The sequence below is a fragment of the Oryctolagus cuniculus genome, chromosome 1 (genome assembly GCF_964237555.1).
Source record: "Oryctolagus cuniculus chromosome 1, mOryCun1.1, whole genome shotgun sequence".
Taxonomy (NCBI): Eukaryota; Metazoa; Chordata; class Mammalia; order Lagomorpha; family Leporidae; genus Oryctolagus; species Oryctolagus cuniculus.
The window spans coordinates 140,154,162-140,176,035 of record NC_091432.1 but is presented as its reverse complement, the minus strand read 5'-3'; the positions used below and the strand labels follow the sequence as shown (position 1 = coordinate 140,176,035).

The 21,874-nt window shown below is 50.7% G+C and overlaps 1 protein-coding gene across 6 annotated transcripts in view; it reads left to right on the top strand.

Moving 5' to 3' along the window:
* Positions 1-21,874, top strand: part of ROR2 (receptor tyrosine kinase like orphan receptor 2) — a 214,122-nt gene that overhangs the window by 149,262 nt on the left and 42,986 nt on the right. For all 6 annotated transcript variants that reach the window (XR_007920054.2, XM_051847319.2, XM_051847302.2 and 3 more), the window contains exon 2: positions 15,865-15,942. Coding sequence is in view for 5 of the 6 variants with exons in the window: in XM_051847319.2 (XP_051703279.1) it covers positions 15,865-15,942 (78 nt within the window). In the remaining variant the exon portion in view is untranslated. The remainder of the gene's footprint in view (positions 1-15,864; positions 15,943-21,874) is intronic.

Here is a 21,874-nt window from a genome sequence, read left to right as displayed (position 1 = left end):
CAGGAAGCGGGTTCAGCTGCACGGGAGCCCTGGGCCGCCCAATCCCACAGACACTGCATGTGTGACACTGGTGCCGCGGGATTCGGCGGGACACCAGCCTCGGCTCTTTCCCGTGAGTCTCGCGGCCTTCAGACCCAGGCACTTGGGGCTGCTGCAGGGGGTGTGAGTGTGTACCTGGGTGTTTGCCGGGCTGCTCCACCCGAGTGTAAGCCCATGCATAGTTTGGGGGTGATGACTCCAGGCGCCCTTTTGGTTGCTGGGAACAAAAATGCTTTAAATGCCGAGCGGGAGCCCACCTGCAGCCTGCAGAAACGGGCAGGCACATCCACGCTGAGCTGATTACCCATGTCATGACGCCGTGATCGATGAGTTTAGGGCTTCTGGCTGTGAAAATAAAAAGGCCTCAAAGAAAAGCTTGGAAACAACTATGATTTATGAGTTTACGAGTCTCCCTTAGGCCAAACAATGAATTGGAAAATGTCCTTTTTAGCCGGTGCCGCAGCTCACTAGGCTAATCCTCTGCCTTGCGGCGCCGGCACACCAGGTTCTAGTCCCGGTCGGGGCGCCGGATTCTGTCCCGGTTGCCCCTCTTCCAGGCCAGCTCTCTGCTGTGGCCAGGGAGTGCAGTGGAGGATGGCCCAAGTGCTTGGGCCCTGCACCCCATGGGAGACCAGGAGAAGCACCTGGCTCCTGCCTTGGGATCATCGTGGTACGCCGGCCGCGGCGGCCATTGGAAGGTGAACCAATGGCAAAGGAAGACCTTTCTCTCTGTCTCTCTCTCTCACTGTCCACTCTGCCTGTCAAAAAAAAAAAAAAAAAAAAAAAAAAAAAAAAAAGAAAGAAAAAAGAAAAATGTCCTTTTTGTAAGGAGTACGGGAAAGTAAGAAGTGTCTGGTGATGTGGTTGCTAACTTAATTATTTTCAAGACGTTCTTTTCCTTTAAGGAGGTGCTTAGAAATGACAAAGGCATTGGTTTATAGGGAAAATTAAAAACTCATAGTTGGAGTTTCATGCATCTTAGGATAAGCGTCTAACAGTGTTTTGAATTGCTCCTTTATATTCAGCATTAATGCTAATGTACCTTAGACTACACTTACTTATGTTCTTACAAGAGTCTTGCTCCTCATATTGTAGAAATCAGGTAGCATCTCGTGGTTCCCAAGGTGTTAATATGCTAGGAGCAATATATATATATATATATATATATATATGGAAGATAAGATATATATATAAGATATATATGATATATATAAGCAAGATATATATATATATATATATATGGAAGTCCTGCTGAAATATGAAGACTATCTTGCTGTCGGAAAACCACAGGTGCAGTTAGATTTTAGCATGCATTTGTACGATAGACATTTTTTAATGCTATGATTCGTTAACATTTTAACATTATTTGAAAACTAGAGAATCTCTTTCGTCAAAGACTTTTCAAGGTGATTTATCTTGCTTTACTTCTTTTATTTAAAAAATAAACTAGTTTTTTTTAGTTAAACAAGAAACGTCCAAATGTGCTAAAATGATTCTGAGAGATGCCAAAGCTGTTTCCCTTTCAGAGTGGAGTATTGATGTTTCCAGCTTCCTGTTGGATTGTCTATTTCTTCCTTTATTTCTGTCACTTTCTGCTTCACGTATGGTAGGGCTTTGTTCCTGTGCATTTATCATACATGATAAATTGACCCTTTTATCTTCATAAAATGTTCTTTGTTTCTGGTAACAAATTTGTTTCACATTGGCCCACCTCCAACCTTCTGGATCTTTTCATCCTAGTTGTGTGTTTGAATCTGAAATGTGTCACTTAGAGGGGTTGGTTTCAGATTTCATTATTTATTTATTTAGAAGGCAAAGAGATGAAGAGAGAGGGAGACACAGATTCCCTTGTATGCTGATTCATTCCCCAAATGCTCGTCGGTGCCTGAGCTGGGCCTGGCTGAAGCCAGGAGCTCTGAACTCAGTCCAGGTCTCCCGTATGGTACCTGGGCCCCAGCTGTTTCAGCCATCATCTGCCACCTCCCAGGGCGCACACTAGCAGGAAGCTGGAATCAGGAATGGGGTTGGGGCTCAAACACAAGCATTCTGCTTTGGAATCACAGTTGTTCCAAGCAGGGCCCTAACTGCTGTGCCAATTGTCTGTCCCTGAAGTGGATGGCTTATGGCAGCAAATGAATGAGTGATGTTTTTCAGTCCATTCTGCCAAGCTTTGTGTTTGGGACAGGCTGAAGCCAGGAGCCAGGAGCCTGGAACTCCATCCAGGTCTCCCATGTGGGTTCAGGGGCCCAAGCACCTGGGCCATCCTCTTCTGCTTTTCCAGGTGAATTAGTAGGGAGCTAGATCAGAAGTGGAGCAGCCAGGACTCAAGCCAGCACCCATATGGGATGCCCATGTTGCAGGCAGCAGCTTAACCTGCCACACCACAACACTGGCCCCAGATATGTGTTATTTTATGAATAGTTGCATCTTAATTTTATTTTAAAAAACCTGGTTTGAATTAATCCTAACAATAATATACAAGAGCTTTACTGCAATGCACGTTCATTCCCCTGCCTCTGCTTTGAACTGTTAGTGTTGAATATGTGACACGTTTATGAGTTCCAAGTCCATCAACGTGGTTTTATAATTCAGGCTAATGCATTAGTCTTTTAAACCAAGTAAGTGGAGTAAAGTTAACCCCACCGCCCACCACGTTTATCCTGCCTTTTTACCTCTATGGCTCTTGTTTCTCTTTCCTTGTGTGAGTTAGAACTCCTTCCCAGCATCCTTTGCTTTCGTTCTGAATGACTCTAGTATGTCTTGTCGCGCACTCTGTTGCTGCTGACAGCTCTTCTCAGGTTGTGTTTATGGAGAAACACCCTGACGTCTTCGTCTGTGAGGAGCTGAGCTGGCTGTAGAGCCCTTGGTTGAGCCTCCTCTGTCAGCGCTGGGAGTGTGTGCTCTGGCTGGGTTCAGATCCGAGGCCAGCTCATAATTGTGTGCACATCCCTAGCGTATTGGCAGATGAGTCACCGCTCTTGCTGCTTGCACAGCGCTGCCCCCGTCTCTTGGTGGTTTGCTTCTCCCGTGTCTCCTGGTGAATATCTTCACGTTTATCCTCCTTGGGGTGCCTTGAGTGTCTTTCCTCAAATTTAGTGTTTGCATTTTAACTGATACATAATTGTACATACTTAGAGGGTGTAGAGGGACATTTCGATCTATGCATATAATGTGCACGATTACATCAGGAAGTTAGCATACTCATCGCTTCCAACATGGATCATTTCTTTGTCTTGGGAACATTCAAAAGCTCTCTCTTTAGCTACTTTGAAATACGCAGTGAATTATTAATTATGCTCACTCTACAGCGCTGTGGGACATGAGGGTTTTTACTTCTCGTAGTAACCAGTGTTACTACCTTTGAGACCAGTGCCTTCAGCTTCCTCAGGAGTGGCCGTGTGTTGGTCTGTCTGCGCCTGGATTATTTCCCTCAACATGCCTAGTGTCACAAATGACAGGGTCTCATCCTTCCCCGAGGCTGAGTAACGCTGTGTTGTGTATACATGCCACACTCTCTTTGTGCCGCCATCCTTCATGGACGCGTAGGTTGATTCCGTGTCTTGGCTGTTGTAAACATTGTATGCATTCCCAGTAGTGGGGATTGCCGGGGCGGGGGCTAGTTCTGTGAGTTTTTAGAGGAACTGCGGGAATGCCCGTTCCCCTTAAACTGGATAGGTTTTTGGTTATTATTCAAATATTTTTTCTTTCCTTCTTCTCCTGGATTCCATTATATACATGTTGGTATCCTCTGTCATTTTTTTTTCATCATTTCTTTTTTTACCCTTCTTCCCAGACTGGATAATCTCTGTTGATCTCTCTCCTAGCTCACTGAGTTCTTTCTTCCGCCACCTCACGCCCGCTGTTGAATGCATCCAGCGGATTCTGGTTATCTCACTGTGAACTCTAGACTTTCCATTTGATTCTTCTAATCACTTTGCTAATATTCTCTGTTTGGGGAGATGAGCTTGTTGGGGTTTCCGTGACTTCTTTGCAGAGATCTCTTTGTTTAGTTACTCCCACACATTTATCATAGCTCACTTAAAGTGTTCGTGTATTAAGTCCAAAATCATGGACTCCTCAGGGTCCTTTTCCGATGGCTGTTTACTTTACACTCCTGCGTGCGTGGTATGCTTTCGTGCTTCCTTGTACTTCTCATAATTCTCTATTAAAAATGGCCATTTTAGATGTTAATATTGTAACACTTTGGGGAGCAAATCCCTGAACCCTTCAATAGTTTCCTGTTGCTGCCGGGATTTTGTTTTTGTTTTGTGCATTTCAGCTGTTGGTGGTGTTCTTTCTTGGTCCTGTTCCGTGGTTTCTGTATTTCCTATAGTGGGTGACCGCTGAATCCTGTGCTGTGTGTATATTTTTAAGTTCTTTTTATTTGCAGCCTGGATTCTTTAGGGATCGCATCTGAGCCGGGACAGTTGCATCAGAAGGTTTGCTCCATGTTCTGCCCGTGTGTCTTGTGCCAAGGGGGCCTGGGTGAGACTCGGACGGTTCTCAGACACCTTTGGCTTTCCCTTCCTGATTGCACAGGGAATTGCGCTCACTCAGGGATGAGCGAGGGCTGCCTTCTGCTTCCCAGGCCTTGCCTAACTGTGTGTGAGCCCTCTGCATGTGCACAGCCAGCCCTGTAGCAGGTCAGAGCTTGGAAGTTCCCTGGGTCCTCTAATGCTTTGGGATTTCCTTTCAAATTCTGGGCCAGGCTCAGGTTTCTTCGAGGTTGTAGCCATAGCATTAGGCATCCGAGGTGTGGTAGCAGGTTATTGAGCTCTGAGTTTTCCCAGACAAAGTATTGACTTGCAATGGGGCTGGCGCTTCTCACGGAGGGCTGTCTGCAGGGCTGGTGGTGTCTGGCTGCAAGGCCACTGAACCAGGAGGGGGGACCATGGGAGTGGCCCCCATTACCCTTGACGGGCCCACTGTCACGTCAGGTTCCATTGGGAGATGATTTTCTCTTCATTCTGTGGCTCTGGTTAACTCCTCGGTTGTGAAAGTATTAGCTGTGGTGGTTTTGCCCATATTTTTTATCGTAGAGGGAGAGCGAGTCCAGTCTGGCCCTCATTCCACCATCCTGGAAGTGAATTCTCCCAAATGTCCTCTTGAGGCTGGCTTCTTTCCCGGAGCAAAATGTGCGGGTCTCCCATGTAGGTGCAGGGGCCCAAGGACTTGGGCCGTCTTCTACTGCTTGTCCAGGCACACTAGCAGGGAGCTGGATCAGAGGTGGAGCAGCTGGGACTCGAACCAGCATCCATGCTTGGAACTTCTGCCTCAGCCTCCCCTGCTAGGTTCTCATTGCCAGTTCTGTTAACAGAGAACTCTCCTGCCCTTTCTGTCCTTGACCTTGAGATGACCTGGTTTAGATGACATCACAACACCCACAACTCCCAGAACTCCCAACTACCTTTCCAGGCTGCGGTGGCCCTCCCAGCTCCAGGAGGAACCAGCCCTGCCCACACCTGTGGTCCAGGACTTCCTGCCTCCAGGACCATGAGGAAATGCACTTTGTTGTGTAGGCGGGCTGTGACGGTTACGGCAGCCTCAGGCAGCTAATGCAGAAGCCACCTTAAAAACCTCACTGCCGGCCGGCGCCGCGGCTCACTAGGCTAATCCTCCGCCTTGTGGTGCCGGCACACCAGGTTCTAGTCCTGGTCAGGGCGCCAGATTCTGTCCCGGTTGCCCCTCTTCCAGGCCAGCTCTCTGCTGTGGCCAGGGAGTGCAGTGGAGGATGGCCCAAGTGCTTGGGCCCTGCACCCCATGGGAGACCAGGATAAGTACCTGGCTCCTGCCTTCGGATCGGTGTGGTGCGCCGGCCGTGGCGGCCATTGGAAGGTGAACCAATGGCAAAGGAAGACCTTTCTCTCTGTCTCTCTCTCTCACTGTCCACTCTGCCTGTCAAAAACAAACAAACAAACAAACAAACAAAAAACCACCTCACTGCCACTGTCCTGGGTCGCATCAGACCTTTAGCCGCTGTTAGTGGTCTTGGGATGGCTGGCAAAAATCTGCTTCTGCACCTGCCAGCAGGCCGGGTGGGAGGAGAGCCGTGGGTGCCAGTGATGGAGGCTGCTCCAAAGCTTCAGAATCCACTCCCTCTGATCTCACTGCCTCCACCCCGAGGCGTCTGGGTCAACCGCAGGTGCCCTCAGCAGAGCCTGCACCCTAGGGGTGCAGCAAGTGCAGCCGAGGCCATGGGACTCCTCCTAAATCTGATTTGTTTTGAGAGGTAGAGTTACAGACAGGGAGAGGGACAAAGAGAGAGGTCTTCCATCTACTGGTTCACTCCCCAAATGTCCGCAAGCGGCGCCCATATGGGATGCTGGTGCTGCAGACAGATACTTAACCTACTATGCCATAGTGCTGATCCCTCTCCTTATTCTAATTACAATAAAATACCTTCCTTCCTTGCCATGGAGCAGTGCAAGGGCTTAAAGGCAGCCCTGCCTTCCACTCCATCCCCCCCTTTAACTAGAAACTGTCCAGAGATTCAAGGTGAAAAAGCGACCCTCTGTATACCCGGGAATGAGTGACGTTCAGAAGATGGTTCTGGTGAGGCAAATGGAGAGGCACAAGAAACTCGGAGGATCTGCCTGCCATTTCTGTTTGCTCTTCTCGTGTTGGTTTTGGGGCAGAGACAAGCAACACGCGTTAGGGAAAAGCAGGCTCCGGACCCCGCTGTCAGAGCTAGGGGCGTGGGCTCACGCCTTCCCAGCCCCATCTGGGGGAGCAGGAGTGGGACGCGCTGCAGTGGGCTGCCAGGGGCCGTAGATGTTGGCAACTAGATGGGCTGTGAAAGGCCCCAATTCAGCTGCCCGCGTGGCCTCTCTTCCCCGTTGGCCAAATATTCACTCGGCCTCTGACAGTGGTCTTTTGTTGGGAGGGACTCGGGGGGGCCGGGGGAGGCAGACGGTAAGAACATGCTGTAGGCAGGCAGCATCGGAGGGGGCTGGGCCGGTACGTGGACTTAATTGAGGGTTTTATATGTTTGCTACAGAGGTGGAATCAAAGCGAAGGTTAAATTGCTGAGGGCCGGTGGTTACTGCGTTTGCAAGTTGTTGAACTCTACTTCGTATTTGCAAAGCAGAGTCAGGCCGGCTCTTCAAGGCATACGGACCAGGGGCTAGAAATAACGAAAATAAAACATTACAAACTGTTAAGACGACTACCGATTAGGTCCTGGCTGCTGCACCGGAATGCTGAACGCGGGTGTTTAGCTGGCAGTGGAAACAGACGGTGCAAGGCTTGGAGATGAGAGCTCCCAGAAAGACGATGGATGGAGCGCACTTTTCCTGGCCCCCTTCCCGGACGAGGGGGCTCACCTTTGTGAGGCCTTATACTTTGCTCCTTCCCGCCTCTCCCACTTAACTGTTGTGTTTCCAGTCTCACGGAGGGTTTTTGACTTGCCGTGTTGGGGCCAGCAGCCCCTGTTCCTGGTACCTGCGGTTGCGAGAGGGCAGGTGGATGTGCTGTCTCCGCCCAGCTCGGTGCAGGATCTCGCTTGCCCCGCTGGAGGCTCCCGTGTGTGCGGCGTCCCCGGTCCCAAGCTGAGGTCTTTCTCCACACCCCAGCTGCTTTCTTTCTCACATCCTGGAAATTACACCTTGTCGTGAGGAAGGCCACATCGAAGAATGGCAGGCTTTGGTGAATAAAATACCCTCGCTAATTAAAAGGAGACCGCTTTGAAGTTGTGGGAATACTCCCCAAGACTGCGTCTAATTACCTCTCAATAAGCGTACTGATTCAGGTCACCAAGTAAAGAGATGAATGGATGAGAAGTCTGAATAGTAGAACACGTTGAAAAGAAACTCAAGTCAAAACCAGAATGCACCATGGATTCAGCTCCAAGGGCACAGGTTGCACGTCGTTAGTACATTCTTGATTCCTGGTGTCTCTGCTGTTCCCCCAAGAACCTAGGGATCAGAACAGAAGCACTTGGCTGTTTTGCAGATACACGAACCTCATAGCTTGTCGCTGTCCTAGGTCAAGAGGCCACACTGCGGGGCCGTGTTGAGAGCAGGATCGCAGAAGAGTTTTCTGACGAGTCTGCAGTGTCTGGGTATCCAGAATTGGCACTCATTTGAGTGGGCACCTGCAGCTACTGCAGGCCCAGGTGTGAAATTCACACTGCCAGCAAGCATCACCACTATCAACAGTGAATCTGCTCCCTTTAGGTGTTCCATGGACACTGATTAGGTCAGCCCCCAGGTGTGCACGGCATTCGTCAAGTGCATCCGAGAACATGCTGTCAGTTCCTCACTGAGGGCTGACAGCACCGCACCAGTAGCTGTTAACGTAGCATTCATTAAAACCCCAGCCTTCGCCAATGTGTCTTCCTGTCTAAGTATTTACTGGCATGTGTATGAATCTCAGATAACTCATATTAAATCCGTGAATCTGGGTTGTACTCCATTCACTTGTTGGCACTCATGTCTGGCTTCGGTGCCATTCCCAATGCTTGTGCAGTGAAGGATGTCCGTGTTTACGAAGGCAGAATATTCTCACGCAGCTCTTCTTCACCTGTGAGCTTTAGCGAAGGGATGGGCCAATGTGGAATGAGCGATTGTCTTCCAGTAAACTTTACTTTAGTCTGAGTTCAGATTTATGGGATTGTCGGATGACGCTTGCACCCCGAGCCCAGTTTCTCCCATTTGTTAACGTCTCAGATTTGTCACACAGTAATAGTACCTTATCCTTGATCCGCATCCAGGCTCTCCTCACATCTTTATATTTTACCTAATATCCTTGTCTTGCTCCAGAATCCCAGCCTGGATACCACATTCTGTTCGGTCTTTGCTTCCTGGACATAGGTGTAATTAAAGATTGATTGATTGATTTGAAAGGAAGAGTTGCCAGGGTGATGGGGGAGGAAATAGAGAGATCAGATCTTGCATCTGCTGGTTCACTTTCCAAATGGCCTCAACATCCGGGACTGGGCCAGTCCGAAGCAGGAGCCTGGAACTCCCACGAGGGTGCAGGGGAGCAGGCACTTGGGTCATCTTCCATTGTTTTCCCAGTTGCATTAGCAGAGAGTTGGAACAGAAATGAATCAGCCAGAGCTCACACTGGCTCGCATATGGATGCCACCTTAACCTGTTGGGCCACAATGCTGGCCCCATAAGGTGAATGTTTTGGAGAAAACACTTCATGTATCATTCCATTAAATCCACCCACACTTCATTATTAAATGTTTTGTTCTCTTTAACAGAACTAGGAGGGACCTTATGACTCTCTGCTGCCAGTGCTGCCCAAGGCTTGAGTTTCCTGGTGGCCTGACTGTTTTTGTACAAGAAAGTCACCCACGTGCAGTGCGTAAGAGCCAGAGCCACTGTGCACGACACGGCTCTGCTGCTCTTGGCTGGCAGGGTTGGCACATGTATTAGCCTTTGCACCAAAACGAGCACCTAAAAGACTCCTTTTTCAAAAGAAGAATGAAGTCCTGAAGAATCCATGCAGACAAGCCTCTTCTCAGAAGTGCTGCTGTGACCGGGTGCAGGAGGCCCCTCGGCCTTCCTGTAGCTCTTCCAACCATTGAGGACGTATGCCTGGCTTCACCAGCGGGCCTGGGAAGGTGCCCACACCAGCTGAAAACCAAGTGGGCTTTAATGTAAAGAACCACTGCGGCCCCCAGCCTGATCCACGGAGGAATATGTTCCAAGACCCCCAGTGGATGCCCGAAACCACAGATAGTAACAAGCCCTACAAACACTAGGTTTTTTCTTAGACATGCTTACCCATGATGAACTTGAGTAGCATAAGGAACCTTAGCATTCACAGTTTTGGTGTCTGGTGGTGGTGCAGGGGTCCTGGAAGCAGCCCCCCTCTAATACTGAGCCATGCATGTACTTCCCTCTCATATTGTTCTTACAGATGCTTTAGAAGACACAGTATCTTGCATGACCACAACCATTCTGTGCCTAAGCTTTATGTAGTATAGGAAGATGACACTTAAACACGTGTTTAAAATACGAGAGGCAGAGACAGACAGATGGACAGACCAGTAAAGAAAACTCCCCATCCACTAGTTCACCCCATGAATGCCTACAGCAGGCAGACGTGGTCAGGCCAAGGCCAGGAGCTGGGAACACAACCAGGTTTCCCATGTGAATGGCAGGGACCCAGCTACTTGAGCCATGCCTGCTGCTTCCCAGAGATGGCATTAGCAGGACTCCATAGCCAGGAGCAGAGTGGGGTACCAAATCCAGGTGCTCTGTAATGGGAAACAAACATCTTAATCAGTGTCTTGACCCCAAGATGACTTTGTTAATTTTGAAGTATAAATGCTGCCTTTATTCAGCAGTTAGCAAGTAGTCACTGAGTGTCATTCAGTTGGAACTGAAGGTTTCCTTTCTAAGGATCACAGTGAATGAACATCCTAAATTCATATACAAAGATGCTTCAAGAAGTGCATGGAAAATGAAAGTAAAAATAAGTTTATTTTGGCACAAAAAATTTTGAAAGTCATTCACTTTTTCATAGTAAGCATTTTCCTTGAACTTTTTGAAGACTTCTCCCATGCATAGATTTCAAATTGTTTAGATGTTTATTTATTTATTTGAAAGACAGAGGGACTGGGAGGGAGAGACAGAGAGAGATCTTCCATCCACTGGTTCACTCCCCAAATGGCCATAACGGCCAGGCCAAACCAAGAGCCAGGAGCTTCTTCCAGGTCTCCTGTGGGGGTGGCTTGGGCCCAGGTACTTGGACCATCCTCTGATGCCTTATCAGGCACATTAGCAGAAAGCTGGTTGGGAAGCAGAGCAGCCGGACTTGAACTGGCCCTCTGATATGGGATGCCAGTATCACAGGCAGTGGCTTAACCTGCTGTACCACCACAGTGCCAGCATCATCAGATTTTTGTGCCAAAATAAACCTAACTTTTCATTTCATCATCCACGAATCTAGTGAAATGCCCTTGTCATAACCATATTTCACTTTTGGAAGAAATTCACTCTTGGCTTTTCGACCCCGCACATCTGGGTCTCAGGACCTGCGGGGCTTCTTGTGTCAGAAGTGAACAACTTGAGGCCGGTGCCGTGGCTCAATAGGCTAATCCTCCGCCTAGCGGCGCCGGCACACCAGGTTCTAGTCCCGGTCGGGGCGCCGGATTCTATCCTGGTTGCCCCTGTTCCAGCTCTCTGCTGTGGCCCAGGAGGGCAGTGGAGGATGGCCCAAGTCCTTGGGCCCTGCACCCCATGGGAGACCAGGAGAAGCACCTGGCTCCTGCCTTCGGATCAGCGCGATGCGCTGGCCACAGCGGCCATTGTGAGGTGAACCAACGGCAAAGGAAGACCTTCCTTTCTGTCTTTCTCTCTCACTCTCCGCTCTGCCTGTCAAAAAAAAAAAAAAAAAAAAAAAAAAGAATTGAACAACTTGAAATGCTGCCTGTTTTCCTGAATGTGGGTTTGATGCACTCTTTTGCTCAGCAGGCAAAATAAATTTCACCCAGGCTGAAAGAAAGAAAAAAAAAAAAACAAATCAAACCCCAGCGTATGTACTAAAACAGCACAAAATGCTCAGGAAGTACCTGCAACTCTGGTGTCATCCGCGACTCGTGGCAGGGCAGGGCTTCCCCTGCACGTGTGGAAGAGCAGACTTCGGATCGCCTCCGTCTCATGGCCTGCAAAGCATGCGTCTCCACAGACGAGAAGGCCTCTGCATTGGAAGGCGACCGGGAAGAGCCGGAATCTTGCCACAGGGGGACTAGGGTGGTGGAGCTTATTTTTCTTCAGGGTATATATTTATTTGACTGTTTCACACCATTTGTCCGTTTCTAAGCAGTTAATAATTTTACAGCTCTTTTCACTGTGTATATGTGTGTGTGTGTGTGTGTGTGTGTGTGTAGTCAGGTGTGTTTTGTTTCCTGTGGTCTCTCTACATTTAAACAGTGCTGAGTGATGGCATACCCACTTAAAATGTCAAACCCAAACTGATATTTTTTAAAAGATTTATTTATTTATTCAAAAGGCAGAGTTACAGAGAAGCAGAGGCAGAGAGAGAGAGAGAGAGAGAGAGAGAGAGAGATATGTCTTCCATCTGCTGGTTCACTCTCCCATTGGCTGCAATGGCCAAAACTGGGTCGATCCGAAGCCAGGAGCCAGGAGCTTCTTCTGGTATTCCCACGTGGGTGCAGGGGCCCAAGCACTTGGGCCATCTTCCACTGCTTTCCCAGGCCATAGCAGAGAGCTGGATCAGAAGTGGAGCAGCCAGGACTAGAACCAGCACCTGTATGGGATGCTGGCACTGCAGGGGTGGCTTTACCCACCATGCCACAGTGCTGGCCCCAAACTGACATCTAATTCTTCCACAAAAACCCACTGTCTGCCTTCTGTGGCTTATGCTTCCATCTAGGTGGGTTTTTAAAAAAAATAGTTATTTATTTGTTTATGTGAAAGGTGGAGAGAGAGACAGAGACAGAGAGCTCTTCCATCTACTGGTTCATTCCCCAAATATCCACAATAATTGGGACTGGGCCAGTACAAAACCAGGAACCAGGAACTCCATCTGGGTATCCCATGAGTGTGGCAGGAACCTAAGTATTTGCACCGTCATTCATTGCCTCCCCAGGGCATTAGTAAGAAGCTGAATCATAAGTGCAGAATAGATAGAACTGGACCCAGTGTCCTGTGTGGGATGCAGGCATCCCAAGCAGTGGCAGAGCCTGCTGTGCCACAATGCCAGCCCTGTATCTGTGTTCTAATGGCAGGCTTGCTAGCCTTCCCCCAGGGACTCAGCACCTGCCATCTTTGTACTGTTGCAAGAAGGAAATGTATACAAAAACTAGCCCAGGGGCAATGGGTGTGATTGTCTAGGAGAGACCATGGTGGGGGCAGGTTTAGAGAACAGAGGTTGCTTCTGAATGGCTGGTTGGAGAGGTTTTATGAAAGATGGTATAGACTAGAATTGACTGGGAAGGTAGAAGAGAGAAGCTCCGGGCCCATCCAGAGCAAGTCTGCCCTGCCACTGGGGAGAGAGCTGAATGTGGGACCAGTTCAATGGTGAGGATTTGCTGGAGAGACACTGGGCCTGTGAACTGTAAAGCAACCAGTGTGAAGACGGTTGAGTGTTTTATTCTCATTCTGTCCCCCAATCTCTTGAACCGCTGGACCTCAGCTTTTCCAAGCAAGGGTGCATCATAAGGGCATCTGAAGTGTCAAGTGGTGTGTTAATTCTTTTTTGGAGAGAGAGAGAGAGAGAGAGAGAGAGAGAGAGAGAGAGAGAAACACTGTCATCCACTGATACACTTTCCAAATGCCTGAAATACTCCCTACCTCCACCCCAGCTACTGGGTCCAAAGTCAGACCAGAATGCAGTCTGGGTCTCCAACCCAACTCCTCCAGACATCACCACTGCCTCCCAGGATTTGTATTAGCAGGAAGCTGGAGTGGGGAGTGGAGCCAGGCAGCCTGGTGTGGAATGTGGGAATCATAATCAAGGACTTAATCGAGGACTTGCTAGGACAATTACCTGCTTTGTTAATTCTTATCTCTCATTTTTTAACCTAATGAGGTCATCCCATAATGCATTGTAAACTGTCTTGTTGGAGAGATACATTGTTTCTTGAAATTTCTGCTTTGTGTTGTTTGGTTTTAAGGTGTACAGCACGCCATTTTGATATACATGTCCGTAGCAAAATGATTACTACAGTTAAGCAAATCAACTTGTCACCTGCTGTAGTTGTCTTTCTGTGGGGGAGGGCTGGTTGGGGTAAGTGCACCTAAAATCTACTTTCTCAGCAAATTTTCAGTACATAATATTATAAACTATCTCGAGTGACGGGGCAGTTTAACTGTTTTAAAGGTAGGATTTAGTGATATTAGGGACATTCATGTGATGTACAGCCATCACCAGCATCCATCCCCAAAACTCATTCCATCTTTGCAAACGGAAGCTCTGTCCCCATTCAACACTTCACTCCCATTATCTCCTTCCGTGTGGGAGCCATCGGCTACTTTTCTATGATTTGATGCCTCTAGGAACCTCATGTACAAGGAATCATGCAGACTCGTGCTGTTGTGACTGGCTTGTTTCACTCAGTGTCATGTCCTCAGAGTTCATCCATATCATAGCAAGCAGGAGCACACACACCCCCACCCTTTTTGAGATTTATTTATTTGAAGGCAAAACAACAGAGACAGAGACAGCGGGATCTTTCGTTTGCTGATTCACTCCCCAGATGGCCACAGCAAGCAACAAGGTCTGCTCCAGGAACTCCACTGGGGTCTCCCACGTGGGTGGCAGGAACCTAAGCCCTCAGGCCATCTTCCACTGTCTTTCCATCTGCATTGGTAGGTAGCTGGATCAGAAGCAGAACAGCAAGGTCTACAGACTGGCTCTCCAACATGGAGTGCATGGAGTGCAGGCAGCAGTTCACAATGTGCCACAACACGGGCCCCTTCCCTGCTCCTCCTGTCTAAGGCTGGGGAATAGTCTCTTGCCTGTGCACCCCCTCATGGGCTGTTGATGTCACAAACCCAGATCCACACGGCGGGTGTGCTGCTGCGTCATCCCTGACATCACAATTTCTTTTTTCTTTCTTTCTTTTTTTTTTTTTTTTTTTTTGACAGGCAGAGTGGACAGTGAGAGAGAGAGACAGAGAGAAAGGTCTTCCTTTGCCGTTGGTTCACCCTCCAATGGCCGCCGCAGCCGGTGCGCTGCGGCCGGCGCACCACGCTGATCCGATGGCAGGAGCCAGGAGCCAGGTGCTTTTCCTGGTCTCCCATGGGGTGCAGGGCCCAAGCACCTGGGCCATCCTCCACTGCACTCCCTGGCCACAGCAGAGAGCTGGCCTGGAAGAGGGGCAACCGGGAAAGAATCCGGCGCCCCGACCGGGACTAGAACCCGGTGTGCCAGAGCCACAAGGCGGAGGATTAGCCTAGTGAGCCACGGCGCCGGCCTGACATCACAATTTCTAACTGCCCACCTCCACCCAGCCGTGGGACTCTGTCAGGGCCAACGTCCTGGCTAAAGTCGGGAGGCAAAACTGAATGGGAGAGGGGCTCATGTGAAGACGCCAGGCAGCTTGCTGGGTCGTCAGCCTCACCTGCCCATCTTTCCCTGGGACTTGGGGCTGGGGGTGGCGCCTCAGTTTGTGCCGTGTTTAAAGCTGACTGTTGAGCCCTGAGCAACACAGATCTGTGCTTGCTCTTGGGGTTTGGATGTGCCGGGGGTGCAGTTCTCCAGCTGAGATATTCCAGCTTCTCCGTGGGGTGGGCAGGTGCGCGAGGGATTGGATTGCGCTTGTGCAATCCAAGATGAGCAGGTCTCTGCTTTACAGTGATGGGATTGGTCCACACTTGGCTGCTGCCCCTGGGTCTGGGACGGGGGAGGTGCAGGATAAGTTTCTTAAGAAGTTCTCGGGTTCTGAACTTGTTATCTAATCACTGGGGCCTCCATCTGCAGGACAGCAGCTGAAGCTGGCCCCAGAACAGCGGTGTTCAACTTCTCGTCCCCGTCCCCGGATGGCACCCAGGGCCCGAGTCACGTGTCTCCTTGACCTGTCCCAGTAATGAAGCATTTGCATTTGTTGTATTTGGGATATAAGGGATCTCCAAAAAGCCCATGGAAAATGCATACTGTGAAAAATAATAAGCATGGATTTCAACATTTTTGTGCTAAAGTAAACACATTTTAATTCCGTTTCCCTTGAACATTTTGGCTTAAAGATTGTTTTTCCTGCTCCATCTGATTTGACACCATCCCAGCCCTCTGTGTGGAAGTCATTATGGTGTCTTACCCCCTCTGTATTTGCTACAAACAGCAGGCAGATGCAAGGCTCCTGAAGTGAAACTTTTGGTTAACCTGTGTCCTGTGTTCCTTTCCCAGGTGAAGTGGAGGTGCCGGATCCGATCGACCCCTTGGGACCGCTGGATGGCCAGGATGGCCCCATTCCAACTCTGAAAGGTCAGTGGGGAAGCGCAGTGCCCTTTTGGTGTGTTCAGAAGGTCACACGGACAGACACACAATTGGTTTTGCAGATTCTCTTCTGGGTTGGGCCTGTGAGCCTTTGGGGTCTGGGCCGGTGCCGTGGCTCAGCGCTGCCCCCTGTTGATGGGTGAATGCCATGTCCACCTGGAGTCCTGTGTTTTCTTGATTCCCAGGGTCCTTGAGGGTTGGTTGGAGCTGGTGGGAAGCTGGCAGGTGGGAGGTGAAAGAACAGGGAGCAGGTGGGTGGGCAAATGGTGCTGGCAGGGGAGGAAGCGACTTTGGGGTGCTCAGGGGGCCTCAAAGGAGCCTTAGGTGCTGGATTCCTTCCCCGGGTCTCCCATTGGAGCTTTGCTCACTTGGTGCACGCCATGGACCATAGATTTGTGGAGTTGATAGAACAAGTGTCCCCCAGCCTCGAGGAAGTGGTGGCCTTGCTGACTGGCACACTGTCACCATGGTCTCGGTCAGCTCAGCAGCCAGAACAGAACCCCACGGGCTGGGCAGCTGAAACAGGGGATGCTCTTTTTCCCAGTCCTGGAGAGTGGACGCTCCAGACCAAGGTGCCGGTGTGGTCAGGCCCTGGTGAGGCTCCTTCCTGGCCTGTAGATGGCTGCCTTCTCACTTTGCTCACATGGCAGGGAGAGAATATTCTGTTTGATTCTTAGAAGGATCTTGCCTTCATGACCTCATCTAACCCTAACCACCTCCCAGGGGCCCCACCAGCAAACACCACCAGCTGGGGGGTGAGGGCTTCAGTTAAGGATAGTGGGTAGGGGGAGAGAGGCATTTGTATAATCCTTAGCTGTCGGAATGGCCAGGGCATTTCTGTGCCAGAAGTCCCGGATCCACCACAGTTTCTAAAAGGAGTTGATTCAGCGGAAGTATTACTGTCCAATTACATAGGTGACTACTTTCAAAGCTCCAGCCTCCAAAGCAAGAATGCGGAGAATGGCAGACAGGTTGGGATGGTTCTGTTCTCAGCAGCCTGTTTCAATGCACAGTGCCGATGGCCCCCACACACTCACTGGCTGCCCCTCTACTGGCATCTGTATGAGATCCTGGGACTCGGCGGCGGTCAGAGTTTGTGGTGTCCCTCCTGGAGTTTGCAGGACTGGAGAAAGTCAGGTTATTCTAAAATTTGGACTCTGGTGAGCGGCCTCTGGGAAGGGGTCAGTTTGCAGGGAGCTGGAAGAGGAAGGAACATTTTGATTTGGGGACAGCCTGTTGTTCTGAAATCTGGGGAGTGGACCGTGGCTTGGTGAAGGGGGCCAGGGCAGTGTGCCCTGGGTTGTGCAGAGGTCCCGACACAAACAAGACTTGGTGCTTCAGAGGTGCTGAGAGGAAGTGGTCTGGCTTATGGGCAGGTGGTGGGGGAGTCCCAGGTTGGCAGGGGCTGGCCCTGCGCTGCTCAGCATGGCCTGGTTCTTCAGGTGCTTGAAAACAAATGAAGTGAAGAATTTGGGCCCTCAGTCCTAGGAGCTGCATATAAATGTAGCCAGAGGCTCCCATGAGGTTCAGCCTAGACCGAGAACGGTCCAGCCTCACCCCCTCCCCGACCCGAGCTGTACCACTCATAGCTCCTTAGGTCACTGGAAAAGTTCGCGTTTTATTACACGTTGCTGGAGCTGGGAGGCCTGAGGTTGGGGCCTGAGATGGGCCTGAGATCTATGCTGTGAGGAGCTGGCTCTGTCAGCTGTAGGGTGTGATGGAGGAGAAGCAGAGGGACCAGATGAAGGGTGTGCAGTACCATGAGCTGGCTTTCTGTGGACTTTGGTGTCCCATGGAGAAATGGGTTAAGATGCGCTGCAGACCTGCAGCCCCCGGGGGGGCACACTGGCTTCCTTGTGGGCCTGGGGAAGGGAGGGGGCCTGGGAAAGGACATGGGGAGTGGGGTGATCCTGAAGGAGTCCGGGAGGCAGGGACGGCTGCAGTGTTCATGCCTCACTCAGGAAGATGCATTTGCTTATGGAGGGGAAGCCACGACCATCGGCTAGAGTTTAATAGACATTTTTATTCCCAGCCAGTCAGCAGCTCAGACATTTCTAAGTCTGGTCCGATGCCTTGGGTAGTGTTCTTTGCCCTCCCTTTTGGGTATGTGAGTAGCACGTCAGGCTGAGGTTAGGGATAGGGCGCTGCTGGATGAGTTGCTTACCTGGGATCTGATTGCCTGCTGACTTTGTTAACTCGGAAGTGCTGGGGTTAAAAACCGTGTGTGCTTCAGTGCGTTCCCAGTGCCGAGGGGAGTTTCAGTGCGAGTTTGGAAGCTTGCCCTGGACCTCTCCGGGGGTGGGGGGGCACTGCAGCCCTGATTGCAGAGGTAACTTGTCAAGCACGCGTGCACTTCCCCATGTATGTGTGTGTGTGTCTGCATGTCCGTGTGCACACGTGCAAGATTACAAAAGCAAAAAAGCCCAGAATACCCGGCCCTGTTTTCTTTGTAGTCTGGTAGGTGCTGCAGTTCTGAGCTGGGCTTGGCCAGAACACAGGCGTGCGTACCTCGTGGCTCCAGCAAGCCCAGGGCCAGGCCTTGAGTGTGGTTCTGCTTTGGCTCAATCCCATGATAGGTGCACTCCCCCTGCCTCCCTCCACCACCCTCTAGGAGGGGTGCAGGGCCTTGCTTAGCTCACAGCAAGCACCCAGAAGCAGTGCCTACTGTCCTGCTATTTGAGAGTGTCACAGTCATGATTCCTGGTGGATCCATCGGCTCCTAAGCACCAGGACCTCCACACCCTCTGGGACAGGACTCATGATAAACGGTCCCCTAAGCCCCCGTGTTCCCCTGGCAACCTCTGGTCCTGTGGTGTGACTTGACTTTTGAGGGACAGCTCTCGTCCCATAGGGGACTGCAGCTTCCTTCCTTTCCAGCCCCTCACCCTCTAGGGGTGGAAGGAGCGCCTGGCAACCCCATACTCTTGATCCCTGCCCTTTTGTTCAAACTGCTTCTGGGAGTGTCATGGGTTGGCCACATGTGGCTTAAATTAAATATAAAAATAATAACTGGAGGCACTGTAATAGCCATTTCTTTAATCCAATTACTGTTTACGATGCACACCCATCTGCAGAATCAAGGATAAATTGGCTGGTGGGCCAGTCTGTCCATCAGTGACCTGACAGCTTTACTTGGGTCTGAGCAAAACAGAATCTAAGAATTGACTGTAAAAGACTGTGCCAGGGTTTGGCATTAGCTGTCACCCCTCTGTATCTCTGGGTTCCACATCCGGGCATTCAACTAACTTGGGATTGAAAATATTTGGGGAAAAACAATGTGTCTGTACTAGACACGTACAGAGTTTTGCTCCTCGTCATCATTCCCTCAGCAGCACAGTGAGATACTTGTTTACCTTGTGTTGGATATTGTAAGTAATCGAGAATTAAAGTGCTGCAGGACGTGTGCAGGTTATAGACAGCCACTGCTCCATTGTCTCTAAGGCACTTGGGCTCTCGGGGATTTGGGTGTCTGTGGGAAGCTCTGGTAGCTACCCCCAAGGATGCCAAAGAATGACAGGAGTGGACGTATGTGAGAAAATGATCCCAGGGCGTGTTGTGACTTACAGATGAAAAGCTGGCCTTGAATATCCGTATGCCAAAGCACCACGGTTATTAGGACTGATGCTGGCTTTTGGGATCCTGCTGTAGCACCAGTCTAGCAAGTGAGTGGAGGCTTGCTGGGAGTTTTGCATTCCCTGTTACGTCGGACATGCAGTGTGTATACACACATGTATTTAATTGCCTTTGTTCAACTACTTACAAAAGCTTACGTTTGGCCTAGAAACCATTTGCTCTTTTGTTCCAAGGCTATATTTGAAATGCATGTAATACAGCCCGTGTTTTGTAAAATCAGTGCTTTGGAATGTTGTGGGAAGTGGAGAGAATTTCCCAACGCCAGGAGAGGTGGGGCTGCTCTTGTCTCTCCGCTGGCCCCCTGTGTTCTGGCTCGGCCAAAATAGACGCAGCTGCGCAGCTGCTGGCCAGGGGGAGGAGCTGCTCGAGGCCCATGTGGAAGCCCCAGGGGGAGCTCCTGACCGAACTGTGCGAGGGGAGGGTGGGGTTACAGGTGCCGGGGAGCAGATCCTGGGCTGCCCCTGCCGTCTGTGACAGGCTTTGGCACGGAACTGAACAAAAATTGTCTTGCAAAGAGAAAACAGCCATCAGCGGAGTTGGCTGCATTGCCATGGAGACAGTGCCTGTTGCTCTCTGTTTACCGAACGCCAGTTTCTCAGTTCACATCGGTCATGCGTGCTAATTGGCAAACATGTTGCACGTGTTTCTGGTTTATTTGCAAACTTTGTGTGTGTGTGTGTGTGTGTGTATGATGCTTCTGTAGGTTTCACACAGACTGGGGATCCCTCAAAGCTAACCACGCAGAGAGTGAACACAGAATCCTGATCACAGAGGCAGAACGAATGCTGGGTCTGTGATTGAGAACGTGGGCTCAGCATGGGCCTGTGCCCCGTGACTCTTGGCCCCCAGCTGAGCTTCCCTGAGCTGGCCAACGATACTTTCCAGGCCTCAGTGTGCTACTCTGCAAGATGGGCACAGTGACCGTCAGTCTCGTGGTACTTCTGAGCTCGCAGTGAATGGGTAGTTGTGTGGCCAGTGCCAACCCCAAACCTGGCTCCATGAAGCCTTAACCTTGGTGTCCATGTGCCTGACATCCCCTTGGGATGGGTTGGTACTCCCTAGAACATGGCATACTCCCTAGGGTCCAGAACAGAGCCTGAGAGGTACTCCGTCCATATCCTCTGGCACTGATGGCCAGCAGGTGACCCAGGGTGCAGAACACTGGGGAGTGTGTCCCTCCTGTCGGATGGATAGAGCATGCTCCCTGAAGTCTCCTCATTTAGACAGCACAGAGAACGGAGTGGTAGGGCTGAGGTTTACCAGATGGCCACAAGGCAGACTTGGGCACCTTCAGCGGCGGATTGCACTGCTGCTTCCAGTCATCTCCCTGCAATGAGAGAGACTCTGTGTCCTCAGGGAGAGCAGAGTGGGCACATGTAGAGCAGAGGGCAGAGCACGGTGCTGCAGAAATGTGGGGGGAAATCTGGGTACCCAGATGGGTACCGATGGACGTGGCCCCTGAACGTTTCCACAGCAAGTGTTTGCTGGAGCCCACTGCATTGTCGGCACTGGCAGCACCTCGGTGGGAGGTGGTGAGGTCCCTGCCTTCCCCCGGACTCGCTGCCTGCCTCCTCTGAGTAGACGAGGGGCGATCAGGAGGCAAAGGGTGGACAGGGACAGAGGACGGGGAGCAGAGAGGCCAACCAGTGAGCAACAGGAGGACCCGGGTTCCAGGTGCCGCAGGAAGGTGGGGCCGGGATGGAATGAGCGGTGGTCAGGGAGGCTGTGGCTTACTAAGGAGGGGATCTAGAGGCAGCATCCGGCCAAACCCCACACAGAGTTGGGGATGCTCCAGGCAGGAGGTGGGTGGGGGCTGAGTCGCTGTCCCTGGTGGGGTCCTGCTTGTGCACCTGCTCAGCTCTGCTCTTCTGCTCCCTGGGTATGGGGACACTAGATATCCAGGCCAGCACCCTCAAATGCCTATCTGGGGGCCTCTCTTGGACTCAGAGCTGAAAGATTCAGAGGGCCCCCTGCCTCCCACCACCAGCAGCTCATCCCCTGCAGGATGCAGTGAGAACCAAGGAGTTTAGTAAGCTGTGCTCACTGCCTTGCTGGTCCTGGGAGCTCTGAATTCATTTTGCAGGGACATCCATGAGCTTGCAGTTGGCTCTCCACATGTGTGCACTCAGCCAACCTTGCATTAAAAATATTCAGAAAACGAAACAAAAGCAGTGTCATTACCGAGCGTGTACAGACTTTGCTCCCCTTGTCATTATTCTCTAAATAATATAGTAGACCAACTGTTCACATAGCGTTTGCCTTGTGTTAGGCCGTAGGAGTTATCTAG